Source organism: Herpailurus yagouaroundi, unplaced genomic scaffold (genome assembly GCF_014898765.1).
Source record: "Herpailurus yagouaroundi ecotype Mexico unplaced genomic scaffold, PumYag 295, whole genome shotgun sequence".
NCBI classification, from domain to species: Eukaryota; Metazoa; Chordata; class Mammalia; order Carnivora; family Felidae; genus Herpailurus; species Herpailurus yagouaroundi.
In genome coordinates, this window is record NW_024412512.1 from 3,118,050 (window position 1) to 3,143,472 (window position 25,423).

Here is a 25,423-nt window from a genome sequence, read left to right on the forward strand (position 1 = left end):
GCCGCCGCCGCCGCCGCCGCCGCCGCCGCCGCTTCCTGCGGCCTGGGCCTCCCGCCGCCAGCATGCCGCATGCCTTCAAGCCCGGGGACTTGGTGTTCGCCAAGATGAAGGGCTACCCGCACTGGCCGGCCCGGGTGAGGCCGCGCGGGAGATGGGCCAGGCGGGGGGGTGGGGCAGGAGGGGCCCCGAGCCTGAGGGGCCGTGCACCGGGGGCCTGGAGGTCCCCGAGCTTTAGGGACCCGCGCATCGGGGGTCTGCGGCCCCGGGCCTGAGGGACCCGCGTAACGGGGCTCCGGGGGCCCCGGGCCTGAGGGACCCGCGTAACGGGGGTCTGCGGGCCCCGGGCCTCGGGGACCCGAGGAACCAGGGTCCTGGGGATGCCCTCGGGCCTGAAGGACCCGAGCAACAGGGTTTTCGGGCCCCCGGTCCTGAGGGACCCGCATAACGGGGGTCTGGGGGCCCCGGTCCTGAGGGACCCGCGTAACGGGGTCCTGGGGGCCCCCGGGCCTCAGGGACCCGCGTAACGGAGGGTTTGTGGCGGGGTGGGGGGGGCCAGTCTTGAGCAAATCGCTCCAAGGGTCGTGGGGTTTGAGGGACCTGGGGCCTGAGGGGGCAGGGTTCAAGTTCAAGTTCAAGCATTTGAGCGAGTAGGTGGTGTGAGGGGAGCGGAGGAAAATGGGGTTTCAAGAGCGGAATCAGACTGATGGGAAGGGGGCGCCTCAGACTGAAGGGTCTCATTGTGGGGCCGCAGGCCGTTTGTGCGGGTGGGCTAGGGTTGTGGGGTACCTGAGGGAGAAGGGTTGAGGGTCAAGGCTGAGGGGGGCTGAGGGAGGTCAAGGCTGGGAAGGGGGCTGGGAGCTGTGTTCACAAGGTCACTGAAGCCGAGAGGACTCTTCTGAGAATGCGGGGTATCGCGGCCCAGAGGTTGGAATGGGACTTACTTGAACCCTGGGGACCGGTGCTCTGTACGGATCCCCTCGCCATCCTCTGGTTGGGGTGTGGGGTGGAGGGAGATCTGGGGGTGGTCCCCCCCCCCCCCGATGCGCGAATCGGACTCCTTTTCAGCTTCAAGCCCGAGAGAGAGCATCTGAGGGAAGGGGTTGAGCCAAGGGGACTTTGGGGATCCCCTTTAGGAAAGCCTGAGATCCGGGGGACGCGGATGGTCCGCCGGGTGCAGGTCTGAAGGGCATCCTGAGTCTGGGAGTCCCAGAGAGTGGAGTCCCAGGCACTGTGTAGGGCAGGCCAGTGTGGACGAGGACCTGGGGGTTGTCCTCCCCGGGTCCTAGGGGTAAAGTCGCCCCCGAACCTAGGTTGGTGGGGAACGCGTGACCGGACTGGCGGAGTTTGGGGGGTGGGAGCAGCGGCGGCAGCGGGGGGCTGGAACGGGAGGAGCCCAGGAGCTGCCCGGTGGCTGGAGTTCTCAGCCGCGCTCCCTCTGGGTAGAAGTGAGGCGCCGCGGGCGTCTCGCGGCGCTGGGGGTCTGGGTGGGGAGAGGCTGCCGCAGGAGGTCGGGCAGGGGCCAGGGGCTGGTGCTGCTGCTGGCACGTCTGAGCCTCGGGCTCAGAGGCGGGTCCTGGGTGACCTGGAAGCCGGGCCTGGAAGGCGTGGCAGGCTGGTCCTCGGGGTGATGAAGTTTGAGGAAGCGCCTGTGCCGGGGATGCTGGCCATGGGGGCCTGAGGCCCAGCCACCAAGGACTTTGAAAAGTAGCCCAGAGAACCGGGCAAGGAACCTGGGGTGTGTGTGGTGGGGGGGGGGGGGCCAGGGAAGGTTCCAGCAGCCCCCAGGCGTAGAAGAGGATGGGAAGGAATTGACGGGGACCAGAAAACTCACTTTAACCTGATTTGCTTGGGCTTCTTTTCCTGGGGGACACGGGAGCCTTGAAACTTTACGGGCACTTCCCTTCTTTCCGGAGTACCAGCTTCTCCCTCTCCTCCACCTCCCCCCGCCCCCCCCCCCCCCCCCACTCCTGCCGGCTCTCCAAGCCCGGAACATTTCCAAGCACCTGATTGGAAGTGAAGGGGCTGCTAGCCTCCTGTGGGGAGGTGACTGACAGCTGCCGGGGCCCATGGGCCTGTAGGGAGAGGGTGGGACTTCCTGGATGCTCAGGGCCTGTCTCCTGCAGCCCACCCCCCACCCTCTGCATCCTTGGAGCTGCCAGCTGCAGCCTCTGGGAGAGAGACCCCCCGATCGCCTCCGTGCGGGAGGGGGTCCCGAGGGAGGGTCCTGGGAGTTCGCAGAAGCTGAGCTTGGCCCCACCTCCTGGCTACTCAGGGCCCCGTATTTGGCTCTGCTCAGGTGAAGCACCTGCCTTGGAGGCAGAACACTCTGGGGGGAGGGGACAGGTGTGTATGGAGGAGGGGGGGTCACGCAGAGGAATGCAGATGCCTAACCGGAACGAGCCCTGTCTCCCTCAGCTGAAGGCTCCCTTTCTCCCAGCATATGCTTTCTCCAAGTAACTTGGCTGATGTCTTGGCCATTTCCTGGCTCAGGGGGTGACGCTGCCCCCCACAGCCACCCCCTGACCAGCATCTCCCTGCAGATCGATGACATCGCCGACGGTGCCGTGAAGCCCCCGCCCAACAAGTACCCCATCTTCTTCTTTGGTACACACGAAACGTAAGTGTCCCCAGGTGGGGCTTGACCGTCCCCCCTGGTGCCTCCCGGGTGGCCTGACTCACCCGGGACTGGCCCCGTGCCTCCCTTCTCCAGAGCCTTCCTGGGCCCCAAGGACCTGTTCCCTTACGACAAATGTAAAGATAAGTACGGGAAACCCAACAAGAGGAAAGGCTTCAATGAAGGACTGTGGGAGATCCAGAACAATCCCCACGCCAGCTACAGCGCCCCTCTGGTGAGTACCTGGGGGTGGAGAGGGGCTGGCGTGGTGACTGCCGAGCCCACGTCATGCGGGGCTCTTACACACGCCGGACACCGGAGGTGGTCTGAGCTTGCTCCGTAGGCGAGGACGGAGGGCTCATTCCCCCTTGACACTGTTCACCTCCGGCCCATCATTCTCTGTCTCTGATCATTCTCTGTCTCCCTCGGGGCCTTCCTGGGCCTCGTGGGAGTTGCGTCGCGTCCCCGGCCCCACCCACTCCGTACTAGCATCACCTCCCCTTCCCAGTCGCGACCACCGAACGCCTCTCCAGACGTTGGCGGGTGCCCCCCGGGTGGGGTGGAGGGGTGCGGGATCACCCCAAGTGAAACCCACTGCTCTGGAATTAGCTTGGGTTTATAATAGTGTTATTACAGCTCCGAAAAAGCCTTTTGTTCTGGGGGGGGGGGGCGGAGAGTTGAAGTGAAATTCATGGAAAGCCTTGGAAGGCTGCAGAAGGAGGCAGAGAGCTACCTCGCTCTGGGCGTTTGGGGGTGAGGTGCAGATGAGGGGAGGCTGGGCTGTGGTTCTCTGCTCTGCTTTTAGCCACCGAGTTTGGGGTTTTCTGCAGGAGGCAGAGCAGTCTGGCCTCAGGAGGGGTGGGCTTGAGGTTGGCCGGGAGGCGGAGCTAACTGCCTGCCGGGGACAGAGCAGCCAGCTCGGGAAGGAAAGCCCCTGTGGCCTGGTCCGTGGGGAGGGACGCAGGAGTCACAGAGGGCCTGGTTCGAGAGAGCGACGGACCCAGGATGTCTGCAGCGTCTAGGCCTGCGTGAGAACTTGGGGTCTCCAGCCTGTGCTGTCCTGCGGCTCAGGCTCCCCCTGAGCCGGGAGCTCATGGTCCAGAATTTAGTAGACGTCGGTGGTGGTTTCCTGTTGCCTCCTGGGATGGGTCTAGGAGAAGGAGGTCCCCCGCTTTGCTGCCCGTTGTCTCTCCCGGTTTCCCGTGGCCCCCCCTCCCCGCTCCCCATCATGGGGCAGTGGGTCAGAAGGTCTTGAAGGCATTTGGGTTCTGCGCGATCCTTTTCTGGCCCCGGCTCGAGTTCTGTTTGGTTACGCGGTAAGCTTCTCGCCTGCTGGTGAATCATCACACCGTTTAATACTCATTGCACACCAGCAGCTTGGTAAGTGCTGTGTGGATGCCTGCCCTCGAGGAAAGAAACTCAACCGTGGTGCAACCTTGACGTTGAACTGGCCCCACACAGACTCCCTGGGATGAGAAGTGGCTGTAAGAGCGAGAGCTCGTCTTGCTGTTTGGTTTCCCACCGAGCCCGTGGCTCCAAACTGAACGTCTGTTTAAGATGCGGATTCCTGGGCCCCGCCTGCGGAGGTTTTGGGGTCGGCGTGAAGGGCTCGGGCCCGGGACCCCTGAGGTGTTTCTTCCCAGGCACCACCCTGGATGTCTCTGGCAGAGCCAGGCCACAGGCGGGCTTTCGGAAGCAGCGTTGTGCGGGTACCTGAGCGTTCTCTCTGTTCGCTCTTGACGTTTCTCGTGTTCTCTCTACATCTTGAGTGGAAAGGCAGGCTCGGGGTACCAAATGGAAAAGGGGGTGTACGAGAGAGCGTGTCTATGGAGAGTGGGAAGTCAGCCCTCCCTCCCGGTCACGGTGCCGCGACGTCGGTCAAGACAGCCACAGTTCCTCATTCCTGATACATTCTCCCAAGTTCCGTGTCCACGTCAAGCCGTGAACACGGCTTTTCCGTTCTAAAGTCTAGAATTCTTTTTTTTTTTTTTTTAATGTTTATTTTAGAGGGAGAGAGTGCTAGTGTGCACATGTGGGGAGGGAGGGGCAGAGAGAGAGAGGGAGACAGAGGATCCAAAGTGGGCCCTGCACTAACAGCACAGAGCCCGATGTGGGACTCGAACTCCCAAACCTTGAGATCGTGACCTGGGCCCAAGTCGCACGCTTCACCCATTGAGGCACCCACGCACGCGCCCCTAAAGCCTGGAATTCTTAACTTTGCTTCTTCTCCAAAATACATCCTTTTTTAATGTTCGTTTATTTATCTTTAATAATCACTGCACCTGTCGTGGGGCTCAAACTCACAACCCCAAGGTCAAGAGTTACATGTTCTTCTGAGCCAACCAGGCTTCCCCCAAAATTTATCTTGACTGTTGGTCTTTGTGCAGAGAACAGCCTCGTTCTTTTCGACAGGCTTAACTCAGCTGGCTCTCGCACTAAGAGGTGACCACTAGCCCTGTTCCCTCACCCCCTTGCCAAGCCGGGAGGTGGAAATGGCATCTGAGTGTGGCTCCAACTTCATGGTCTTAATCCAGTGCTGAGGGTGGCCTGCGCAGGTGGCATCTTTTCCGTTTTATTGATGAGCAAACTGAGGCCCAGAGCGACCCAGCTAGAATCTGAGACATCTTAGACCTAAACCAGGGTTTTTCAACATTCGTGCCTGGATCATTCTCATGGGGTGGGGGCCCTGGACACTGTGGGGTTTTGAGCAGCATCCCTGAGCACCACCCCCCACTCGATGCCAGGGGCACCCCCAGTCTCGGCAGCCCTAGATGTCCCCAGACATTGCCAAATGTCTTCCAGGACACAGACGTCGTTCCTGGTTGAGAACCATTGACGGAGCATTTTCTAGAAATGCATCCTCGTCCCTCGATAGGGGAAGAGGGATAGTTAGAGTGAGCTGGGGCCAAAGCCTGGGCCTCCTGTGTCTCAGGCTGAGTTTCATCGGGCACGGGCGGGGGGGCCCCGGAGGAGGGCCCAGAGAATCACCTCTACGCAGCGGGTCTGAGGCGAAGCGTCCTGCTGTGGGAGCACAAGGACCTGGGCTCAAGTTCTGGGTCTACCACCAGCTTACCGTGTGCCTTGGGAATCCACATCACCTCCCTGAACCTCTGTGTCCTCATCAAAGGCAGAGGCTCATGGTAGTGTCACAGTGTCACAGGGCCGTGGGGGGAGCCCCGTGAGCAGACGCACATCAGGCACCTAGCGCAGTGACACGGTGCTGAGCGGGTGATGGCGGGGTCGGGAGCGAGGCCGGGCCGGATGTGACCTTCCCTTTCCATCCCCCCATCACCCTCCTGACGCGTGAAGGCCGTGAGAGAAACTGAGGTTCGCCTCGCTCACCAGACCTTTGGGCTCGCGATGGCTGCAGGTTGGCTGGCTCTTGGCCGTGTTTCCTGGCTCCTCCCTGTGCCTCGTGTTTCTCCGTGGGGGTCACGTTTCCCCAAGGCTTTGCTGGCAGGCAGTGAGACCCCATGGGCTGACCCCCGCCCCGAGATCCAGCGTTCCCGGCCTTATCCACAGGCACAGCGTAGGGCCGGCCACTTACCTTCTGGGGTGTCCACTTGCCCAGTTGTGGGACAGGCCCACCCAGCCCGGCCACCTGGCTGGACGTGAGAGGCACAGGTCGGACCCCGGTTGGTCAGGAGCAAGGAGGGGTTTCCGCGAGCAGTCGCTGCGTCCGGTGGCCCTGGCTTAGAGGCCAAGCCAGGCCCGGCCGGCATCTCGCCTCTGTCACACACTCGCTGTGGTCTTGAGCTGTCATGTCACCCTTTGCTCGTCTGCAAAATGAGGGTGACGGCTCGCACCCAGGACGCGCGCACGCACACACAGACACACACACACACACACACACACACACACACACGCACAGAGCAAGCTTGGGTAACGTCTGCCCCCTCGTTTTAGGTTTGGGGCCTGCCCTGCCTAGCATCGCGTCTTTTACTCTTGTCAAGCATATCCAGAGCGGGCCCCGTTACGGTGCCTCGGGGGACACAGAAGGAGCTGCGTGCTGGGCACGAGGTCCTGTCAACACCTGGCCCTTACTCTCCTCGCCTGTTAACCCGGCTGTGTGAAGGCCAGGGTGGGCTCAGGACCCCTCAGTCAGGGAGGGCCTGGGGGGCTTCCTGCAAGAGATCAGGGAACGGGGGATCGGTTGGGCCGGGGGTCCTCCCGTCTGCTCTCCGGCAGCCACGTTTCCCCTCTTCTGAGCCTTTCTGTGCTGATGTCCTACCAAGCACTTGTCTGGTCCTGTGTCCGGCGCTGACCCCGGTTCCCTTCCCTCCCGGCCCCCTGGCTGCCCGTGCTCCTGCCTCCTTGCTCCCTGGTCCCGGTCTGGCCTCCCGTGTCCAGTCGGCGCGGCCCCCGAGGCTCCTCGCTCGGACTCGGACCCCTTTCCGTCCTCCCTGCTTGTATGTCGGCCGGCGTGCGGCCCCGGCCCGATCCATCGATCCCCGGCTGTGGTTCCACCGAGGGAGTGTGCCTTTCTCTTGTCGTAAGTTTTTTTAATGAATTTGGGAAATCTGCTGTTTTAACTATTTTGAACGTGTCCTACAGTGGGTTTTATACATCTGTAGTGTCGTGCAATCGCCACTGCTCTCTAATCGAGAACGCTCCATCACCCCACAAGGAAACCCGCCCCTTCCTGTTCGCTGTCACCCCCAATTCTCCCCTTCCTGTAGCCCCCGAGAACTCCTTTTTTTCTTTAAAGAAAGAGAGAGAGCTCGATTAGGGGAGGAGGGGAGAGAATCCCAAGCAGGCTCCGTGCCCCGTGTGCACAGTCCAACGTGGGACTCGATCCCACAAACCTGGGATCACGACCTGAGCTGGAGCCAAGAGTCGGATGCTCAACCAACTGAGCATCTCCTGAGAACATCATCCCGCCCCTGAGAACTCCTAATCAACTTTCTGTTCCTATGAATTTGCGTACTCCAGATTTCATAGAAATGGAATTCTACGCGTTTCGGGGGTTCATCCACCCTGTTAGCGCATGTCACTTTCAGTCCATTTCGTGGCTGAATAGTATTCTGTCCTAGAGCTGCTCTGCACTTTGTCTATTTATTAGTAGGTGGAAATTTGGTTTTTTTGCAGACTGTAGCTCTAAAAAGTCACAGCCTCGGTCTTAAAAGAAATTAATTACTCGGTGAAGAAGTACCACGAAATAACGTGGTCAGATGCCACCCTCGGACTCTGCTGGGTGCTCCAGGAACGGAGCGGCACGCCCTCTCAGGCCGTGTTGTCTCTCTGTGTTTCCTTGTCTTTCTCCGCATTAGTCCCCTTCGGGGACTGTGAGCTCCCCGAGGGCAGGGACCCTGTCTCACACCGTCTCGTCTCGCCCCCGCCCCAGCACGAGGCCTCAGGCAGCGGATGTTCCGTGGCACTCAGTGGATGAGTTTGACCAGGACTCATCTGCGTTCCTCCTACAAACGAGATATCCGGAACGGGGTCAGAAGCAGGCCCGAGAGAGCCCTGTGGCCTGACCGTCCTCGTGCGACTGCTGGGTCCCCCACATCCCCCATAACCCTGCGTCAGCCCTGGCCCAGCCCTCCAGCCTTTCTTCCACCACATTCTTCTCTCACCGTTGCCCCGGCCACACCGACCTCGCCCGCCCGGTTCTCAGGGGCACCGTCCCTCCCCTCGTGCGGTCCCTTTGCATGCTTGAGATGACTCATCGGCTGAAACGTCCCGCCCTCCGAGGATTCCTCCCCAAAACGCACTTCAGAACATTACTGCCACCTTCCACCCGCCTCTCCCTGATTCCTCGGCACCCACATACCAGTATTTTCCTCTCTCCCCGTCCCCTAAGCTCCCCGGGGGCAGGGGCCGCGCTGCCTTCACATCTGCGTGTGCTCGCTGCCTGCCCGCCCAGCACCGGGCCTGGCACCCGCCGCTGCGCGAACGCGGCCCCCCCCCCCCCCCCGAGCGTGTAAAGGAGCCCGGCACGTGCCGAGCACGGCAGAAGTGTCTCTGTGGCTGGTCGTGCCTGAGCGGGCACTTTGGGTAAAGGAGAAATAGCAGAGCCTGGAAGTTTCGGCCTGGAGGTCCTGTCTTCGTCACGATGGGCGTACCGACAGTAAACTGGCAAACTTTGGGGGACCTCTTGCCAGCCTGGGCACTGCCCTAAGAATGCCATGTGCCACTCCGGCCTCACCCTTGCCACAGCCCCGTGAGGCCAAAGTCGTGCCACCTGTCTCCCTCAGGTGTGGAAACTGAGGTCCCGAGAGGCTAAGTCACAGACTGGCCTGAGGTTTGATCTTGAACCCTGGCACCCACCGCAGGTGCCCATCTTGCCTTTGAGCCTCTATTCTTTAGTCTTTCCGGGCTGCCCCGTTTGGAAAGCCAGGGGGCCAGACCCTGACATTTGAGACCCCGCCGTGGGATCTGTCCTCGGGGTCACCGTCCCGGCTGGGGAATCCGCTCAAGCCTGCTGGTGACTGGTCTGTGCCCCCCCCCCCCCACCGTCTCGCCCCCCCAGCCGGTGAGTTCCTCTGACAGCGAGGCCCCCGAAGCCGACCCGGCGGGCGGGAGCGAGGACGACGAGGTCCGGGGGGTCATGGCCGTCACAGCCGTGACCGCCACAGCGGCCAGCGACAGGATGGAGAGCGACTCCGACTCGGACAAAAGCAGCGACAACAGTGGCCTGAAACGGAAGGCCGCAGCCCTGAAGGTAGGGGTGGGGCGGGAGCCCTTGGCCTGGTGGGGGGGGGGGGGGGGGTAGCAGCCCCCCCTCTCTCCGCCCCCCCCCGCCCCCCGCCCCGGGGGGGTCCCCCCCCCCCCCCCGCCTTTCTTGTTTTCAATGCACGGTTCTGTCATGATTTGTTTCATTTATTTTTATTTGTTATCATTTTTTTACGTATGTCATTTCATTACTCTTTATAACGTTCCTCAGTAGATATTACCGTTTCCGCTTCATAGATTGTCATCTCGAGGACGGGGGTGTGCTTAGCCCGGGTCTGTAGTGTGAGCTGAAATGCCTTCCTGTATTATTAACCCGACCTTTTACTCAACACCAGCCAGACTGAACAGATCCCAGCAGAAGTAGAATGCACGTGCTCGCTCTTGGCTTTTCCCTCCCAGGAGCCTCCTAGCTGAAATTATGCCCGTAACCTGAATATGCAGATAATTTTTCTGGGTGTTTAACATGCTTTTTGAAAATTGAGATACCACTCACATAGCGCGAAATTCACCCTTTCGAAATACACAGTTCACTGGTTCTTAGTACATTCACAGAGCTGTGCAGCCGCCGCCACCGGCGAGTTCCAGAACATTCCGTCACTCCGAAAGAAACCCTGTCCGCCTTAGCAGTCATCCGCCAGCCTCCACGAGCCCCCTTCCTGTCCGTGGATGAGCCCGTTCTGGACGTTGCACACACGCAGACCCACACCCCACGTGGCCTCTCGTGTCCGGTTCCCTCCCTGAGCGTCGTGTGTTCGGGGTTGGTCCGCGGGGCGGCGGGAGTGGGCGCCTCGCTCCTGCTCGCGGCTGAGGGACGTGCGCGTGTGCGGTGGACACGTATTTACCAGTTGATAGACATCTGGGTCGTGTCCACTGTGGTCCGCTGTGAACACACTGCTGTGCACGTGCGTGTGCAGGTTTCCGTGAGGACGTGAGTTGTCGGTTCCAGAGACAGTCTCTTGCCCTTTCTCTTCTCTGCCTTTTGACTGCCTCTGAGCATCTGGGTGCGGGATGAAAAGGCCGGGACCTAGCGCCACTGTCTTTGACAGGCTTTCCTACCACTACTGATAAAAATAACGTTTCTTTTGGCTCCAATCCTCATGATAAAGCCGTGCTTGTCGTCAGGTATGAGACGCGAAAGGTGCGGAGAAGCTGGTAGAAAATACCCGTGTTGGGTGCGCGGGCTGCTGTGCCGGGGACTGGAAACGCCCTGGCGGGTTTGTCTGCGATCCCGAGTGTGCCTCACACGGGGTGTAGGTGTGAGTGCGGGTGGGGGTGTGGGTGTGGATGCGGGTGGGGGTGCGGGTGAGGGTGGGGGTGCAGGGGTGCGGGTGGGGGTGCGAAGCACAGAATCGGCAGCCGTCCACACGGTGTCTGTTTGCTGAGCATTTCTTGGTCATTAAGTACTGTTTTACGACGTGGTCCTCAGTGGTCGAGAAGCAGTGTGTGATTTCTCACCGGTACGTTAGTAAGACCGTCGGGTGTTCGGGGGGGGCACCTGGGTGCCTCGGTCGGTTAAGTGTCTGGCTCTTGATTTTGGCTCAGGCCACGATTTCTCTGCGCTCATAGCGTGGAGGCTGCTGAGGATTCTCTTGTCTCCCTCTCTGTCTGTTGCTCCCCTGCTCGCTTGCCCTGTCTTGCTCTTTCAAAAGCGAATGCATAAAAGAAAAAGAAAAAAAAAAATTTGTTGGGCATTTAGCTCCAAGTTTTTATGGTGTGCTCGGCATTGTTTTGTCAAATTCCCCGTTATTTCTGTTTACGGCTGTTGGAGACATTAAATAGAAATGCGTAGAAAACAACCCTGCCCCATGCCACCCCTGAGAGATAAACCCCTGTTTGTATTTTTGTGTTTTTTTTATTTAATTTTTTTTTTTCAACGTTTATTTATTTTGGGGACAGAGAGAGACAGAGCACGAACGGGGGAGGGGCAGAGAGAGAGGGAGACACAGAATCGGAAACAGGCTCCAGGCTCTGAGCCATCAGCCCAGAGCCCGACACGGGGCTCGAACTCATGAACCTTGAGACCATGACCCGAGCCGAGTCAGATGCTCAACTGATTGAGCCACCCAGGCGCCCCTAAACCCCTGTTTGTAAGTCACTACTTAGATTTTTTGGGTCACTTTTGCATTAAACAGATATAAGTTCTTATTACAACCCCGTTTAACCGCACCGGGGAACATTTAAAAGCGCTTTTCCCCGGGAGCCCCATCCCCTAGATCTGTGAGGGGCTGTGGTTTTCCCGCGGGGCCGGCTTTATACATTCTCTCTTCAGCCAACAACTTGTTGGCTGGTCTTCTCATCTGTCCTCTGAGTGGTTCCACGGACGGCCTCCTTCGTGAGGCAGATCCCGACGCCAGCTCTTGGGGACGGGGTCCCGGCCCTGCCCGCCCAGCCGGGGTCTCTGTGCTCTCTGGGGGCTCCAAGATCTCGCAGCTCGGGGCCCCTCGCCATTGCTTCCCCTTGCACCCTGGCGTCGGGAGGGAGGGTCCTGGGTCACCCTAGTCTTTGTGATGCCCTTTGGTCTGGGGAAGGAGGCCACAGCCGGCTTGAAACGCTTCCCCTAGAACTGCCTGGCGACTCTGGCAGAACGTGAACTGCCCTCTAACTGGATCCTCTGAGCGCCTGCGTTGAGAAGGGAGAGCATACAGCGCCCCCGGGCTACAGGCCGTCTGTGTCCCGAGAGGGAGTACGAAGTGCCCCGGGCTTCAGCTCGGCCGCCCACGAAGGGGGGCCAGACTCCACACACGACCACACAGCCCTGCAGGTCTGGCCCCGACAGTCCCCGTCCCTCCCCTGACCACTCACTGGCCACGCTGCCTTCCCCTGTGGGGCTTTGTGCTTGCCGTCTCTCCCGCCCCTCTGTCTCCCCTCCGTCCCCCTGTCCTCCATCCTCCCTCCGTCCCTCTGTCCTCCCTCCATTTCTCTGTCCTCCCTCTGTCCCATCCTGGTCCCCCATACGCGAGTAACCCTTCTCTCAGATTTGCACGGAATGTTTCCTTTTGCCTCTCCTGGCTGGAACGTGTTGTGCGACAGTAGGGGGCCTTATCTCTCCCCAGTGGGTCCCTGAGTGTACATGAGTGCCGGCTGGCCTCACAGAGTCCCGTGCACTAGACGGCTTGCACACCAGTCAGTATTCCTGGAGGCAGCAAGTCTGAGATCAAGGTGTTGGCAGGCCTGGTTCCTTCTGAGGCCGCTCCCTGGCGTGCACATGCCGTGCCCCCGTCCCGTGTCCTCACGTGGTCGTCCCTCTGTGGCCGTGTCCTGATCTCTTATAAGGACACAGGTCCCACTGGATTAGGGCCACTCCAGTGACATCATTTTAACTTAATTATATCCTTGAAGACCCGGTCTTCACAAACACAGTCCCACTCTAAGGTCCTGAGGGTCAGGGCTTCAACAGGTGAATTTTAAGGGGACACAGTCCAGCCCATCGTGCCCTGGACAGGGCACGGAGCGGGGGAGATGCTCCGGTGACAGTGGTTAGAAGAACCACCGCATCTCCGATGTGACAAAACAGAGGCAAAGTGCCATTGAACTCAGCACTGGCTGGCTGGGGAGGCCTGGGTTTTCCCTGGCTGAAATCTACTTCTAAAGCTTGAAGAATCTTAAAGATTCTTACGTTGGCTTCTTTGGGTGGATGTCAGAGAATGCGTGGACCCCTGAAACTGAATTCTGGTTGTTTGCGTGTATGTGTGTGTGTGCATGTGTTTATTTGTCTTTAATTTATTTTTTTCTTTTAAATGTTTATTTATTTTTGAGAGAGAGGGAGAGCACAAGCAGAGGAGGGACAGAGAGAGAGAGAGAGAGAGAGAGACACAGAATCTGAAGCAGCTCCAGGCTCTGAGCTGTTAGCATAGAGCCCAGTGTGGGGCTCGAACTCGTGAACTGTGAGATCATGACAGCCGAAATCAGACACTTAACTGATGGAGCCACCCAGGCGCCCCGATTTTTTTTATTTTTTTATTGAGGTAAGGTTCACATTAAAAAATCAGCCATTCTAAAATGCACAGCTCTGGGGCACCCGGGTGGCTCAGTCGGTTAAGCGTCCGACTCTTGGTTTTGGCTCAGGTCATGATCTCGCAGTTTTGTGGGTTTGAGGTCCATGTCGGGCTCTGCACTGGTGGCACGGAGCCTGCTTGGGATTCTCTCTCCCACTCTCTCTGCCCCTCCCCTACTCGTGCTGTTTCTGTCTCTCAAAATAAATAAGTAAACTTAAAAAAAAATAAAATGTACAGCTCAGGGACATTAAGCACACACACACTGTTTTGCAAATCCCCCCACGTTTTCCAGAACTTTCCATCTCCCCAAACTGAGACTCTATCCCCATGAAGCGCTGACTCCCCACCCCCGACTCCCCCCATCCACTCTCTGACTCTGTGGACGGGGCTCCTCTAGGGACCCCCTGTGAGTGGGGTCACGCAGGACGTGTCCTTCTGTGTCTGGACTCTGTCACTGTGCACAGTGTACTTAAGGTTCAAGATCCCTGTTTTGTTTTGTTTTATTTTTTTTTGAGAGAGAGAGAGAGCAAGCGTGCGCATGTTGAGTGGGGGAGGGGGAGAGAGGGAGAGAAACTCTCCAGCGGGCTCCGTGCTGTCAGCACAGAGCCCGATGCGAGGCTCAGACCCATGAACCATGAGATCGTGACCTGTGCCGAATTCAAGAGTCTCATGCTAGGGGCGCCTGGGTGGCTCAGTCGGCTGAGCGTCCGACTTCAGCTCAGGTCATGATCTCACGGCTCGTGAGTTCGAGCCCCGCGTTGGGCTCTGTGCTGACAGCTCAGAGCCTGGAGCCTGCTTCATATTCTGGGTCTCTCTCTCTCTCTCTCTCTCTCTCTCTCTCTCTCTGCCCCTCTCCCGCTCATGCTCTCTGTCTCTCAAAAATAAATAAACATTAAAAAAAAAAAAGTCTCATGCTTAACCGACTGAGCCCCCCAGGCACCCCAGGATCCCTGGTTTTTAGTCAGATCCTGCAAGGGGTCCCTGCCACCTCCCAAGGATTCCAGAACCTCAGCTCTTCTCCGGGGTGTGAGCGGCCAGGCGGGAGACGGCTGTGCCGAGCACACAGGCGAAATTTCTGATTGCTCCTGTGCTGGGGCTGCGCTCTTTCTAGATGTCGGTCTCCAAACGAGCTCGAAAGGCCTCCAGCGACTTGGATCAAGCCAGCGTGTCCCCATCCGAGGAGGAGAACTCAGAAAGCTCTTCTGAGTCAGAGAAGACCAGTGACCAGGTGAGCAGGTGGCTGCCTCCGGGGGCGGGCGGGCGCACGCACGGGCGCGAGCCGGGGCCAGTCCGTGGGGCCCATGCTCAGCGCCTTCTCTCTCTCCGCCCAGGACTTCACCCCCGAGAAGAAAGCTGTGGTGCGGGCGCCTCGGCGGGGCCCCCCTGCGGGACGGAAGAAAAAGGTAGAGGGGTTTTTTCGTGTCTTGTTCCCATCTGCCTGCCTGCCTGCCTGCGGGAACCCCCGAGAGGCTCTGTGTGGTCACCAGCCACTGCCCGTGGGTAGAGTCTGTCTTTTCTGGAGGAGGGTAGGGCCCAGGCCATCAGGGATCACCACCGTCCGCCTCTGCCTCCCCCGATGGCTTTGGTGTGTGGTTTCCGAGGGTGGAGTGTGCAGGGCCCGTCTGTGGGCCCGGAGGCCGCCCGGCTGCCACCACTCCTGAGAGGAACACAGAGGCCGGTGCAGAAACTGGGGTGCTGGAACGCTGGCCTCAGAAGGGAGAGGGGTGTCCTTAGTGGCCCCGTGTGAGGCAGGGAGAGTGGGTGTGTGTGGAAGGGAATGCACGCGTGTTGTGTGTCCGCATCCCGTGGACGGTGTGCGTGTGTTCGAGTGTGTGCGTTAGGTGCTTGGGTGTGTATGAGCGTGCCACCTGTGTGCATGGGAGTGGGGAGCAGGATGGGGGCAGAGACAGGAGGAGGGCCCTCCTCTCACTGGGCCTCGCGCCCCTATTCTGCACTGGGAAGGGCTGTAGGGGCGCCTGGGGGGGGGGGTCTCAGTCGGTCCAACGTCCAACTCTTGGTTTCGGCTCAGGTCGTGATCCAGGGTCGAGGGATCGAGCCCCGCATCAGGCTCTGCACTGTGTGGGGAGCCTGCCCGAGATGCCCTGCCTTCCCCTGCCCCTCTCCCCTGCTCACGCGCCTGCTCTATCTGAAATAAAATTAAAAAACTAACCAAGAGCTCTAGCCCCGGAAAGCGCGGCGGCTCTCCTCTGCCTCCCCCCGCTTCCCCGAGGGGATGAGGCCCAGGACCCCCCCATGCCGAGCCCAAGGAAGAGGCGGTTGTTTGCCGGGAGGGGGCTGCCCGTGGCCTGTGTCCTCACCTCTGCACCCCCGCCTCTCTCAGAAGGCGCCCTCGGCCTCCGACTCCGACTCCAAAGCGGAATCCGACGGGGCCAAGGGCGAGCCTGTGGCCGTGGCCAGGTCCGCGCCGTCCTCTGCCTCCTCCTCTTCCTCCTCCTCCTCCGACTCGGACGTGTCCGTAAAGAAGCCTCCTCGGGGCCGGAAGCCAGGTAGGGCGCGGGCCGGGGTGCCCCCTCCCCCCCCCCCCCCCCCCGCCGTCCTGGGGGAGAGATCCCTCGCCGACCGCACCCCGCCCCCTTCCCTGCAGCTGAGAAGCCGCCCCCGAAGCCCCGCGGCCGGAAGCCGAAGCCAGAGCGGCCCCCGAGCAGCTCGAGCAGCGACAGGTGGGCGGCAGGCCAGGGCGGCGGGCGGGCGGGCGGGCGGCGCGCCCCCGGGCCCTCTAACGGGCGCGCCTCCGCAGCGACAGCGACGAGGTGGACCGCATCAGCGAGTGGAAGCGCCGGGACGAGGAGCGAAGGCGGGAGCTGGAGGCCAGGCGGCGCCGGGAGCAGGAGGAGGAGCTGCGGCGGCTCCGCGAGCAGGAGAAGGAGGAGAAGGAGCGGCGGCGGGAGCGCGAGCGCGGGGAGGCCCCCGCCGGGGCCAGCGGGGGCAGCAGCGGGGACGAGCCGGGCGACGAGGACGAGCCCGTGAGGAAGCGCGGCCGCAAGGGCCGGGGGCGGGGGCCGCAGTCCTCGTCCGACTCGGGGCCCGAGGCCGAGCCGCAGCGAGAGGTGCGTCCTGCTGGCGCGGATGCGGCGCTACCCGCTAACCGGGAGCACGGGCCCGGCGGGTCCCTTCCCGCCGCCCGCCGCCCGCCGCCGGGTCGGCGCCGGTGGGGGTGGGGGTGGGGGTGAAGCGGTGAACGAGACACAGAGACACCTGCGCCGTGGAGGAGCCGGGGTTCGCGCGAGGGGGCCAGACAGGGGACAACGTGAGGTGCGTTCCAGCACGTTGGGTGCGAAAGACAAGAAGGCAGGTCAAGGGGCATGAGCTGTCGGGTGGGCTTTTCAGTTTTAGGTGGGGTCAACCCTACAGGCTTTAGCTGAGAAGATGCCGTGTGCCGTGAAGTAAGGATCTGAATGGAGTGAGAGGTGGTCTGGGAAGGAATCTGGGGAAACAGCACGCTGGGCTGAGAGCACAGTCTGTGCAAAGGCCCTGGGGCAGGACCAGGCCTGGTGTGTTGGAGCAACAACCAGGGGGCCCATGTGGGTAGAATGGAGAGGTGGAGGGGGGAGAAAGAGGAGAGGGGATGGGGCAGGTCTTCCCGGGCCTTGGGGTCTCAGGGAGGACTTGGGCTTTTCCTCCAGGGAGGTGGGAGCCCTGAAGGGCTGTGGGCCGAGGAGGGGAGACTTGACTCCTGTGTTCACAGGTGCCCTCTGGGTGCTGAGGGGGGCAGGACTCTGGGATGAGTGGGGAGCAGATAGGCCTCTGTGAGCATGAGGGGTGACCCACAGGCCCAGGGCAGTCCTGCAGGCTCGTCAACACCCCACTTTCCTGGCACTCGCAATCTGCCTGGATCTGAGCCTCACTTCCAGGCCTGTCACCTTCTAGACCGAGCCCACGGGACAGAGGACGACCTTACTCTCTCCCTGTTTTCCCTCGGTCACAAAAAAGGGCCCAAGATCCCTGCCCCAGGAAGTGCGGATCGTGGGGCCGCCCCTCGCGTTGAGTGAGTGGTCCTTGTAGGGCCTGAGACGCTGTCACCTGGGGCACGTGCTGGACCCAGGGGTCGTTCTTCCCGTCCTGCCCCGTCCGCCAGTTCCCAACAGTGCAGTGGTGGCAGGGGGTGGCAGGCTGAACCTCTAAAGGGAGCGCCCGCTGCCCGCCACAGCCCTGTCCCTCTCTGGACGCTGCAGGCAAAGAAGGCGGCCAGACAGTCACAGAGCACAGAGCCCTCGAGGAGACCCAGCCAGAAGGAGAAGAGAGGGCGCCCCGAGGAGAGGCCCCGAGCCAGGTCGGACCCGCTGTGCCTCTCCTCCCGCGGCTACCTGGGGGCCCACCTGCCCCGTTCTGGTCCCTGCGGCTCCCGGCCTCCTGGGGATCCGTCCCCCCTCACCCCGTACAGGAGGGACCCGACTTCCGAAATCAGTCTTGGAGATAGATCCAAGCCAAGTGGGGCCCCGTCAGTAGGAACCACTGCTCCAGACTGAGGCTCTGCCCCCAGTGGACACCACCCCACCTATCTGGTTGTCACGCTGGGGGTGTTCCTGGCATTGAGGGGGTGGGGCCAGCATGTTGCCCAGCCCCCCCACAGGGCCCGGATGTTCCTCAGAGAGCGACCCGCCCCTTGTCAGCAGTGCTGAGGGGGGGACCCTGTCCCCCAGACCACTGGTCCTCAGACTGGAAAGCCAAGCTGGGGGGGATACAGCCCATCCCCCTGCCCGCTTGCTAAGCGGGAATCCAGCATCAGCGAATGAACCTTCCCGATGGGAGTTTGGCGGCTGCCTAGACCAGGTCCCAATGGGCCCTGATCCCTCCTCCTCCCCGACCACGCACACAGAGGCCCCCGGGGGCAGGAGGGCCATGGCAGGGCAGGGGGGCTACGCGGCAGGCGAGGGTAGGGCTAAGGAGTGTGACTCCACAGGCCCCCCAAGGTGGAGCGGACCCGGAAGCGGTCAGAAGGGTTCCTGCCCGACCGGAAGGTGGAGAAGAAGAAAGGTGAGGAGGGTGGGCCACCAGGGCAGGTCCTCTGCTCCCGTGCACGTGCACGGGGCGAGGAAGCTGGTCGGGTGGCGGGACCGGGCCAGGGTGGCTTCTGCGGCTGCAGTCACGCGCAGGTGCTGCGTTCTCTCCTGGCCGCAGAACCTTCCGTGGAGGAAAAGTTGCAGAAGCTGCACAGCGAGATCAAGTTCGCCCTGAAAGTCGACAATCCGGTGAGACCCTCCTCGGGGCGCGGAGGTTCCTCCAGGCCAGGCAGTCCCCCAGCCCCTCGTGTGTGGAGCCCCTGAGAAGTTCTGGGAAACTGAGGCAAACCCTGGGTCTTGGTTCACCTGGCATCCCCCAGCAGGGGGCGCCACCCGGGGTGTGCTGCTTGGTGTCCCCACAGGTGGCACCGAGCGGTCCTCCAGGTTCTGGGTCTCAACCACCACCTCTGGGGGTCCCTGTCGCTCCGCCTGCCCCCCAGGGCACTCCCTAGGGTCCCCTCAGCTAGGTGCCGCCCCTCCTCTCCCCACCCTGCAGGATGTGAAGAGGTGTCTGAATGCGCTGGAGGAGCTGGGGACCCTGCAGGTGACCTCACAGATCCTCCAGAAGAACACAGATGTGGTGGCCACACTGAAGAAGGTGCGGTGGGATCCTAGCAGCGGAAGGGCCTGGTGGCCGGCGGGGGTAGGGGTCCTGAGGGACACGGCCGGGGAGGGGGCGGCCTGGGAGGCGGGGCTCGGGCGGGGGGGGGGGAGGGGCGAGACCCACTGCGTCTCCTGAACGGGCCTCTTGTGGGTCAGATCCGCCGTTATAAGGCCAACAAGGAGGTGATGGAGAAGGCCGCAGAGGTCTACACCCGGCTCAAGTCTCGGGTCCTGGGACCAAAGATCGAGGCCATCCAGAAGGCGACCAGAACTGGGACGGAGAAGGAGAGGGTCGAGGTGGAGAAGGCAGAGGAGGCGCTGGCTGGAGAGGAGGCCCCCACGGAGAGGGCGGAGGATGAGCTGAGCGCTGGTGAGGAGCAGGGCGGGAGCCCTCGTAGACCCTCAGAGCCAGACAGCACGGGAAGCCGTGCGTGCGTGGGGGCCGCGTGTGGGAGCGTCGCGGGACAGGCTGGCTGGACCTGGGAGGGCCAGGGGTGGGCTGAGAGGAGAAAGAGGGTGTTTCCCGAAGGGACAGTGGTGCTGGGTCCCTCAGCGACAAAGGGGCTGTCGCGCTGTCCTTCCCGCTAGGGTTACGTGGTGCTGATGGGGGCTGCGGAGAGGCGCTCCTTCTTCAGACCTGAAACCTCCGCAGCCCCAGGGCCGGCCTGCAGGGGGCGTCTCCTTATTTCTGTCCCCAGACTCCGCACACGTGTTTCCCCGCTCATTTACCAGTCGCTCCCAGAGCCGGCTGCAGAGCCCGGCACATGCCCCAGCCTGACGGACGAGCAGTCCCGATGGGTCTGGGAGGTGTGGGCCGGGGGCATGTGGTGGGCGCCCTGCGCCGGGGCCCTCGAGGGGGGTGGAGGCTCCTTCAGGGCTGCTGTCCCCAAACCAGCTCGCTCGCTTGCTCCCGGCGGGCAGGGCCACGGGGTCACGAGCCCCTCTCCCACCCAGATCTCTCAGCCCCGGTGAATGGCGAGGCCACGTCCCAGAAAGGGGAGAGCGCGGGGGACAAGGAGCAGGAGGAAGGACAGAATTCTGAGGAGGGGCTGGGGTGCGGCTCCTCGGAAGAGCCCTTGCACAACGAGTAAGTATCGCCGGGGGCCGCGGCCACGGGGGCAGCTTCCTGAGAAGGCGCCCACGGCGCGGGCTGCTCGCACCCGCCACCCCTGCCGCTGACCCGTGGGTCCCCCATCCAGGGAGCTGCTCTGGGCCCGGCCTCCCGGGAGGGTGGCTTCCTCCCGTCGCTCCGGGAACGGGCGCGTGGGCTCCTGGGTGCGGACGCCGCCGTGGTGAGGACCCTGGGTCCGCCCTGCGGCCCGGCTGGGGCGGCGGAGGGCGCTCCGGACACGGCCGCGCTCCCCGGGCGCTGGGTCTCTGCTGGCGGTGGAGGGCCGCGTGCTCACCCGCACCCGTGCTGTGTCCCCACCAGCAGTGCGCAGGAGGCCCCCGAGCTGGACGTGCCCGGAAAGGAGCGGCAGGAGCGCTCGAGGGTGCGGATAGCCTCAGAGTCCCTGGACGAGGAGGACAGCTGAGCCCCGGCGGCCAGGCCCACCCGTCGCACGTAGATGCCCCAGGCCTGCCCCGGCCCCCGCCCACCACCCGAGGAGCAGAGACCTGTTGGGGAAGCGCTGTGCTGTCCCTTTGTTTCTGTGCCCTGGGTTGTTTTTCTGCCTAACTTCTGTGATTTCCAACCAACATGAAATGACTATAAAGGGTTTTTTTAATGAAAGTCACTTTTATTGACTTGGTTGTCTAGTGTTGCTGGGGCAGTTGTCCAGGACCCGTCCAGGGACGAAGGATTTAAGCCGTAGCATTCACAGCGAACGTGAACTTGGGTGCGAAGGTGCCCTTGCCTGGCCTGGCCCTGCAGGGCTGACGGTGAGGGAGAGTGGGGGTGCGGGGGTGGGCCTTTATAGAAGTAATAGGGGTTCGAGTGGAGGCTGTGGTCTGACCCTCCTGCGGGCGGCCGCCCAGCACCCAGGCGGGAGCAGGGACCCAGTGGGCGGGCCTGGGCCCAGAGGGTGGAGACCGTGCTTCTCTGTTCCCAGCCAGGCTGCAGGTGGCTCTGGGACCCCCGAGGCAAGATTCAGGGTCCCCAGAAGCAGTAGCTCGGGGCATTCGAGCCATTCAGGCTTGGGGGCCGCTGTGGGCTGGCCAGTGTCCTTGATGTTCCAAGGGTGTGAGCACTGGGGGCAGGACTTGCTCTGTGACCTTGGATGAGTGGCACTCCCACCCCGGGCTTCTCATTCCCAGGCTCACGGGGCCATCACGCGGATTCAGACAGACACCCGCACTGGGCAGTTGCTGGCTAAACAGTGGCGTCCACTGTATGTGACTTACCCTGCCCTGGCCAGGAGCCTCCGTTCCCACCGAGGCCGTGGTCAGGCTGGGACTTCCTGAGCCTGGCGCCCCTCATTTGGTTTGGCTGGACTGGAGCTCCAGCTACTGTGCTCAGCTTGTGTGAATGACCGTGTCCAGCATCTCTTCTTGCGATGACAGGGCGTGAGGGACACCAAGGAAGGACGGGCCCGAGGGGCTTCCTGACCCGTTCCCCGTGTCTCACATGGCCAGCGCCCAGGAGCCTGGCGACCCTTTGGGGGAAGGCTGGTGTCGCGTCCTGGGCTCAGAGCACCGCATCGTGTATGACAAGGGGCTATGGTCCTGGGGCCTGACCGGGGTCGAGGGTGGGATGCGGGTTCTGGGAAGCGGGGTATTCCTTGGCAAGGGTCCCCCCGGCCGGAGGACAGGTGAGGCCGAGGGAGAGCGCGCCTGGCGTCCTGTAGTCCCACGTGCCACCCTGGCGTGGCTGCCCTGGGCATTTGGGGAAGTGTGGCCCAGAAGGACGGGGTGCTGCGTCACAGCTGTTCTCCGGCCTCGACCAAGTGTGGGGCCTACCTGAACGTGCTGAGCACCTGCGGTCACATACCCGCCCCCACCGTCCCAGGGCCCCGTCCCCTGCGGGGAAGCTCTGCTGGTCCTTCTTCAGAGGCCTCAGCCCAGGTGCTTGGAGGGCCACAGAGCATCAGCTCCGGGTAGGCCCAGGTGGGAAGTGGCTGGTTTTATATCCGCCCCCATCCAGTCCTCCAGCCGGCCCGGGGCATAGCCATGGCTGCTGGCTGCCGCAGCTTGACCCTCACAAAGCCCCCTGGCCACACTGAGCGTTGGCAGAGGTGGTAGGAGCCTGCCTCGGGGTGACAGTGGCCTTCTGGTACATTCGGCTGCAACGGAACATGGTTTGCTGAGGGCGTATGCTTCTAGAGCGAGGCTAGAGCCGGGAGCCCAGGAGGGAGGAGCAAGAGAACTGGACGGAACCTTCTAGACTTAGGCACGTGTCCGTTTCTCTTTCTTAATGGGAGTGCTTGCTTGAGATCCTCAGGCAAACACCCTCCGTCAGCGGTCTTAGCAACCCTGGGCCCCCAGACCCGGAGGAGAGGGGTGGACGGTGCGGGCAGGCCTAGAGCCGGGTGTGCGTGGTGCTGCTGAGCTCACGGTCCTCGGTGCCCCCGCTGGGGCGAGGCAGCACAGGGTCCAGACCTTCGGGGAGGGGGAGCCGGTTTGGGGCCGGGGAGGAGGCCCCGCAGAGGGCCCCCGTGGGCCGGGAGCGGCCTACAGCCGCTGCCCGCCGGGCGGCAGGGCGAAGGGCCCCACCAGCCAGCAGAGCGGCGGGCCGTGCTGCACGCTGTCCAGCACCTGCTCCAGCTCTTGCCAGGCCCGGCCCACGCCCTCGTGGCTCCGGGCCAGGCGCTCTGCCGGCAGCTGCTGGACCGAGCTGGCCGAGGAGACCAGGCCGTAGAGCTCACACAGGCTGTGCCGCGCCCGCCCGACACGCTGCTGGAGCTCCTCGGGGAGGCCCTGGAGGCCGGAGGCCAGGGAGCTGTAGGCCACGTGGAGCTGCTGGATGAGGCTGCAGGCCCTGGACAGGGCCCCGGCGTCCGGCACCTGCGGGAGTGGGGAGCGAGGTAAGCAGGGGCGGAGGGAGGAGAGCAGGAGCCTCAGCGTTTGGTTACGCACCTCTTGGGTAGCACCTTCCTCCGCTCTGCTGCTCGGACCCTGGTCTGGAGGTGACTGGCTCTCTGGAGCCCGCTCGGCCTTCTGAATCTAGAAAGAAAGAGACGCCAGCGGAGAAATTACAGCTGGTCCCCTGGGAACGTTTGGGTCTGGCCCTGGAGCCTCACATCTAGACCTTTCCTGGGCATAGTGGAAAAGCCACAAAAAAATAAAATCCTTTAATAAGAAACGAATTAAAAGGTCTCTGAGGTGCCTTACAGAGTCCCCCTCTCTCGTGTCCCACATCCCTGCTTCGGAGGCGCATTCTGAACCGGGTGCCTCTTGCTGCCATGGAAGCCACCCCAGAGGCCCCGCTGTCCATCACGTGCCAGGAGTTTTGCAGGAATCTCCCGGGTCCAGCCCGTTCTCCCATCAGCAGCTAGGGACCCCCTAGAAAAACCTAGGTGGGGTCAGGCCACTCCTCAGTCCTGGGGGGGTTGCTGGGGGGCATCCCTGGTCCCCACCTCCTCCATGCCAGGAGTTCCCCCCCCCCCCCGGTTGTGACAACCACAGACATCCCCACAGATTGCCAAGTGTCCCTGGGAACAGAATCACCCCCCCAGGGGACACTTCTAGGTTAAGGGGTTCCACTGGCCCCCAGGAGCCTTTACATTATGTTGACCACCTCTCACCTGCTGGGGTCATGGGAGGCTGCACACACAGGGCAGTGACTTACAGACCTTGAGGTCACCCTGGGTGGTGCCGTCTAACCGCTTGGAGATGCATTCTGGTGTCTGGGGTGAGCACGGCTTTACTCGTTATTTTTCCCCCATAATTAACCCTGGCTTTCCCCTCCGCGGCACTGCTAACACTGGCACTGGTTCTGGATCATTCTGTGTGCTGTACTATTGGTGTCCTGGGCACTGGGGGTGGGGGTGGGGGGCTGAGCAGCATCCCTGACCCCACCCACTCAAGGCCAGGAGCACCATTTCCTGCAGTTGTGACAGCCACAGATGTCCCCAGACATGGCCCAGTGTCCCAGGGGCCTGTTCACTCGTGTGGAGATCCCGCTGGATCGGACCCGCGGTCTTCGTGCTGTGGCCCACCAGAGACCATGGGGCACCGACTGAAATCACAGTTGTGTGGGTGTAGCCTGGGAATCTGGATTCAGGCAGCATTGCTGAGTTGTTCACTGCATGTGTATCTAAACATCTAAGAGCCATGACCTTGGAGACCGGGAGGTCCTCAGAGCTGGGGGACCCTCGCCGTCTGCACTGGCCACAGGGGGCCGCCGCTGGACTGGGCTCAGCTCCGCCTCTGGCACAGAGCAGGAGCCGACACGTTAGCTGTCCACCGTGGAGAAGCCTCCGTGGGGCTCAGTAGATGCCCGTCGGGTCACCACACGTGGATGGGGGAGCGTGGGGAGGGGAAGGCTCTTACCAGCTTGAAGGCGTCCTCCAGCTGGGCCAGCGCGGCCCTGGCCTGGAACTGGCCGTGTTGCAGGTGGCTCAGGGCGTGCTCAAAAGCCCGCTGGCGGAAGCCGGGGGCCAGGTCGCCCAGACGCACAAAGTAGCTGCGCTCGTCGGCCGTGAGCACCCTTGGCTCAGGCTCGGAGGCGGCAAGCTGGGCTGCAGGGAAGAGGGGGTCACTGGATCCGAGAGGCCCCGGGCTTGGGTTTTACAGAAGTCCAGCCCCGTGGGAGGTGGGCCGGCCATGCCGTTCTTACCTTGCTCCTCGGCATCCAGGGGCTGGAAGACATCCCCCAACTCCCTCAGCTCGTCCCGGAGTGTCGCGAAGCTCGTGGGTCCTTCATGGCCATGCGCGGGGGCCACGCGCCCCGCATCCTCCCTGCCCAGGGTGGCCCCCTGGGGACGTGTTGCTTCAGCGGTGGCTTCCCGGACAAGGTCCAGGCCTGCACCAAGTGTGTCCGGGGCGCTGGATACTCCGGGGGACAGAGCTTCCCCTCCTTTGCGGGGGGCACTGGAACTGGTGAGTCCACCCCACACAGAGTCCCGGGTGCCAGGTAACCAGTTCTGGATGGTGCCGAGACCAGTCTGCACTGCCCCCTTGACCACGTTCCCTGCCCCTGTCACCCCAGCGGACACTGTGTCTTTGGTGCCTGTGACAATATTCTTGGTGGTGTCCAGGCCGGTCTGGACGGTGCCCTTGGCCATGGTCACTGCCCCTGTAACCCCAGCGGACACGGTGTCTTTGGTGCCTGTGACAATATTCTTGGTGGTTTCCAGGCCGGTCTGGACGGTGCCCTTGGCCATGCCCAGTGCACCTGTGAGCCCAGTAGATAGGGTGTCCTTGGTGCCCGTCAGGACGGTCTTTGAAGTGTCCAGGCTGGTCTGGACAGCCCCTTTGGCCACATTCATGGCTCCAGTCACCCCACTGCACACGGTGTCCTTGGTGCCTGTAAGGACGGTCTTTGAAGTGTCCAGGCCGGTCTGGACGGTGCCCTTGGCCATGCCCAGTGCACCTGTGAGCCCAGTAGATAGGGTGTCCTTGGTGCCCGTGAGGAT

General features: G+C 62.2%; 2 protein-coding genes across 6 annotated transcripts in view; one reads left to right on the plus strand and one right to left on the minus strand.

Moving 5' to 3' along the window:
- Positions 1-6: 6 nt before the first annotated feature.
- On the plus strand, positions 7-20,644 carry HDGFL2 (HDGF like 2). Of its 2 annotated transcripts, none has more exons than XM_040461933.1 (16): positions 7-134; positions 2,541-2,617; positions 2,711-2,849; positions 9,087-9,278; positions 14,396-14,512; positions 14,616-14,687; positions 15,626-15,791; positions 15,890-15,965; positions 16,043-16,352; positions 17,478-17,575; positions 18,206-18,279; positions 18,424-18,494; positions 18,802-18,903; positions 19,065-19,278; positions 19,863-19,995; positions 20,341-20,644. In XM_040461933.1, exons 1-16 carry the CDS (start codon positions 63-65, stop codon positions 20,441-20,443), a joined length of 2,016 nt encoding a protein of 671 aa, XP_040317867.1. In that variant the 5' UTR covers positions 7-62; the 3' UTR covers positions 20,444-20,644. The 2 variants fall into 2 exon arrangements, with proteins under 2 accessions (XP_040317867.1, XP_040317868.1); XM_040461934.1 differs by having other exon boundaries at positions 20,344-20,644.
- Positions 20,645-21,007: 363 nt separating this feature from the next.
- The window catches only part of PLIN4 (perilipin 4), a 23,781-nt gene continuing 19,365 nt past the window's right edge, over positions 21,008-25,423 (minus strand). For 3 of the 4 annotated variants that reach the window (XM_040461939.1, XM_040461938.1, XM_040461937.1), the window contains 4 exons: positions 24,625-25,405; positions 24,339-24,526; positions 22,923-23,009; positions 21,008-22,850 (listed from right to left, as the gene is read on the minus strand). In XM_040461939.1, coding sequence (XP_040317873.1) covers positions 22,518-22,850; positions 22,923-23,009; positions 24,339-24,526; positions 24,625-25,405 — 1,389 coding nt within the window. In that variant the 3' untranslated portion in view covers positions 21,008-22,517. Of the gene's footprint in view, positions 22,851-22,922; positions 23,010-24,338; positions 24,527-24,624 lie in introns of all 4 variants that reach the window. The other variant, XM_040461936.1, reaches the window with a different exon arrangement.

What these genes read in the sequence shown, in the direction of transcription:
- HDGFL2 (XM_040461933.1), top strand. Translation starts at nt 63, where the DNA reads ATGCCGCATGCCTTCAAGCCCGGGGACTTGGTGTTCGCCAAGATGAAG. An exon ending in CTGCGGGACGGAAGAAAAAG is followed by an intron (nt 14,688 to 15,625) that starts GTAGAGGGGTTT and finishes CGCCTCTCTCAG; the next exon opens with AAGGCGCCCTCGGCCTCCGA. An exon ending in TCCTCGGGGCCGGAAGCCAG is followed by an intron (nt 15,792 to 15,889) that starts GTAGGGCGCGGG and finishes CCTTCCCTGCAG; the next exon opens with CTGAGAAGCCGCCCCCGAAG.